Source organism: Colobus angolensis, unplaced genomic scaffold, assembly GCF_000951035.1.
Source record: "Colobus angolensis palliatus isolate OR3802 unplaced genomic scaffold, Cang.pa_1.0 Scaffold97, whole genome shotgun sequence".
NCBI classification, from domain to species: domain Eukaryota; kingdom Metazoa; phylum Chordata; class Mammalia; order Primates; family Cercopithecidae; genus Colobus; species Colobus angolensis.
The window spans coordinates 6,733,642-6,737,202 of NW_012123709.1; the positions used below are offsets into that span (position 1 = coordinate 6,733,642).

At 44.9% G+C, this 3,561-nt stretch overlaps 1 protein-coding gene across 1 annotated transcript in view; it reads left to right on the plus strand.

Annotated features, from left to right (window-relative positions):
- The first annotated feature begins 1,774 nt into the window (after positions 1-1,774).
- LPCAT4 (lysophosphatidylcholine acyltransferase 4) overlaps positions 1,775-3,561 on the plus strand; it is a 17,741-nt gene continuing 15,954 nt past the window's right edge. The window contains exon 1 of the mRNA XM_011932725.1: positions 1,775-1,931. Within this exon, the coding sequence (XP_011788115.1) occupies positions 1,775-1,931 (157 nt within the window). The remainder of the gene's footprint in view (positions 1,932-3,561) is intronic.

Consider the following 3,561-nt stretch of genomic DNA (forward strand, 5'->3'; position numbering starts at 1 on the left):
ATACTTATAGTTACTTCTTGATTATATGTTAAACAACGGGTGGATTATTCGTAAGTTTTCTGGGGAAGGGGTGGGCAATTTGTGGAACTGAGGGTTCCTCCCTTTTTCAGACCATAGAGGATAACTTCCTGACATTGCCATGGCATCTGTAGACTGTCATGGTGCTGGTGGGAGTCTCTTTTGGCATGCTAATGCCTTGTAATTAGTGTATAATGAGCGGTGAGGACAACCAGAGGTCACTTTTGCTGCCCACTCGGTTTTAGTGGGTTTTGTCTTTGTGACCTGTACCTCATGCTGCCCTTCTGTCTCATCCTGCGGCTAAGAATACCTCTCCTCCTGGGAATGCAGCCCAGTCGTTCTCAGCCTTATTTTACCCAGCCCCTATTCAAGATGGAGTCACTCTGGTTCAAATGCCTCTGACAGTACAACGAAGTAACAACCCGACAAGGAGTGGCAAGAAGCAAAGACACTGCAGGACAAGAAGCAAAGACACAAAAGACGAGGAAAACAAATGATAAAAGAATAGAAATTGTTGATGAAAAGGTCAAACTCTATAAAATATTTGAAGAGATTTATTCTGAGCCAAATATGAGTGACCAATGGCCCATGAGACAGCTGCAGGAGATCCAGAGAACATGTGCCCAGGATAGTTGGGCTACAGTTTGGTTTTATACATTGCAGGGAAATATAACACATCAATCAATACATGTAAGATGTACATTGGTTCGGTCAGGAAAGGTGGGACAACTTGAGGGGGCGAGGGGTGTTGCCTTCCAGGTCACAGGTGGATTCAAAGATTTTCAAACTGACAATTGGTTGAAAGAGGTTTTTTGGAGTGTGTGTTTTTTAAGCTATCTTCTACCAAAAAGAGAAAGAGTTTATTATCTAAAGACCTGGAATCAATATAAAGGAAGGTCTGGGTTAAGATAAGGGGTTGTGGAGACCAAGGTTTTATCATGCAGATGAAACCTTCAGGTAGCAGGCCTCAGAGCTCTTATCAGACCTAAAAAGGTGTCAGACTCAGTTAATTCCTTCCTGGATCAGGAAAGGATCAAGGATTCTCTATAGAATATAGATTTTCCCAACAAGAGAAAGCTTTGCAGGACCATTTCAAAATCTATCAAAGAAGGCCAGGTATGGTGACTCTTGCCTGTAATCCCAGCACTTTGGGAGGCCAAGGTGGGTGGATCACTTGAGGCCAGGAGTTCAAGACCAGCCTGACCAACAGGGCGAAACCCCATCTCTACTAAAAATACAAAACTTAGCTAGGTGTGGTGATGCATGCCTGTAATCCCAGCTACTTGGGAAGCTAAAGCACTAGAATTGCTTGAACTCGGGAGGCAGAGGTTGCAATGAGCCAAGATCACATCACTGCACTCCAGCCTGCGTAACAGACTCTGTATTAAAATATACAGACACACACATATAATATATATACTAATATAACATATTAAATATATAATATACAATATATAAGTATATATTATATAATATATATATAATCTCTCTCTCAAAGAAATGTATTTTGTGGCTGGGCATAGTGGCTCATGCCTGTAAATCCCAACACTCTGGGAGGCCAAGGTGGGAAGATCATGAGGTCAGGAGATCAAGGCCATCCTGGCCAACATGGTGAAACACCATCTCTACTAAAAATACAAAAATTAGCTGGGCGTGGTGGTGAGTGCTTGTAATACCAGCTACTCTGGAGGGTGAGGCAGGAAAATAGCTTGAACCGTGGAGTCGTGACATCCATGAAACTACCTTCAATTCCATCATGAAGTGTGACGTGGACATCCATAAAGGCCTGTACGCCAACGCAGTGCTGTCCGGCGGCACCACTATGTACCCTGGCATTGCCCAGCAGGATGCAAAAGGAGATCACTGCCCTGGCTCCCAGCATGATGAACAAGCAAGATTATTGCTCCTGCTGAGTGCAAATACTCCATGTGTATCATTGGTTCCATCCTGGCCTCGCTGTCCACCTTCCAGCAGATGCAGATCCACAGGCAGGAATACGAGTCCCACTTCTCCCACCCCCATCTTCCACTGCAAATGCTTCTAAACAGACTGTTACTTAGTTGTGTTATACCCTCTCTTAACAGAAACCTAACTTGCATAGAAAACAAGATGAGATTGGCATGGCTTTACTTGTTTTCTGAGGAGTTTTTGTTTGTTTGATTGGTTTGGGGTTCTGTTTTGGTTTTGGGTTTTTTTTTTTTTTTGACTTGATAATTCAGGATTTACAAACTGGAACGGTGAAAGTGACAACAGTCTGTTGGAGCGAGCCTCCCCCAAAGTTCTACAATGTGGCCGAGAACTTTGATTGTACCTAGTTATTTTTAATTTTTATTTATTTTGAGACAGGGTCTCACTCTGAGGGTCGCACTCTGTCCCCGAGGCTGTAGTGCAGTGGCCCAATCACAGCTCACTGCAACCTCAACCTCCAGGGCTCAGGTAATCCTCCTACCTCAGCTTCCCAAATAACTGGGACTACAGTGCACACCACCATACCTTGCCAGTTTTTCTATCTTATGTAGAACAGGGGTCTCACTCTGTTGCCCAGGCTGATCTCAAACTCCTGGGCTTCGGTGATGTGTCTGCCCCAGCTTTACAAAATGCTAGGATTGCAGGCGTGAGCCGTCACGCCAGGCCTGTTCTTTTGTTTTAAAGAGTCATTCCAAATATCATGAAATGTATTGTTACAGGAAGTTCCTTTGCCCTCCCAAAAGCCACTCCACTTCTAAGGAAAATGGCCCAGTCCTCTCCCACATCCACACAGGGGAGGTGATGGCATTGCTTCCATGTAAATTATGTCATGCACAATGTTTTAAATCTTAGCCTTAATAACTTAATAGTGTTTTGTTTCTGTTTTGTTTTTATTCTTTTTTGAGACAGGGTCTCACTCTGTCACCCAGGCTGGAATGCAGTGAGGCGATCTCAGCTCACTGCAACCTCCGCCTCCCAGGCTCAAGTAATCCTCCCACCTCAGCCTCCTGAGTAGCTAGGACCACAGGAGCGCACGACCCCGCCTGGCTAATTTTTTGTATTTTTGGTAAAGATGGGATTTCACCATATTGCCCAGGCTGGTCTCAAATTCCGAAGCTCAAGTGATTGGCCCACCTTGGCCTCCCAAAGTGCTGGGATTACAAGCGTGAGCCACTGCATCTATTTTGTTTTATTTTGAATGAGCCACTGTAGCCACACTTTTTGTCCCTAAACTTGAGGTGTATGAAGGCTTTTGGTCTCCCTGGCATTGGGTGGAGGTGTGAAAGTAGCAAGGGGTTACCTGTACACTGACTTGAGACCAGTTCAATAAAAGTGTACATGTTAAAAAAATAAAATACAATATTAAAGGCATAAGGGCCAGGCATGGTGGCTCACGCCTGTAATCCCAGCACTTTGGGAGGCCGAGGCAGGTGGATCACGAGGTCAGGAGATCAAGACCATCCTGGCTAGCAGGATGAAACCCCGTCTCTACTAAAAATACAAAAAATTAGCCGGGTGTGGTGGCGGACACCTGTAGTCCCAGCTACTCGGGAGGCTGAGGCAGGAGAATGGCAT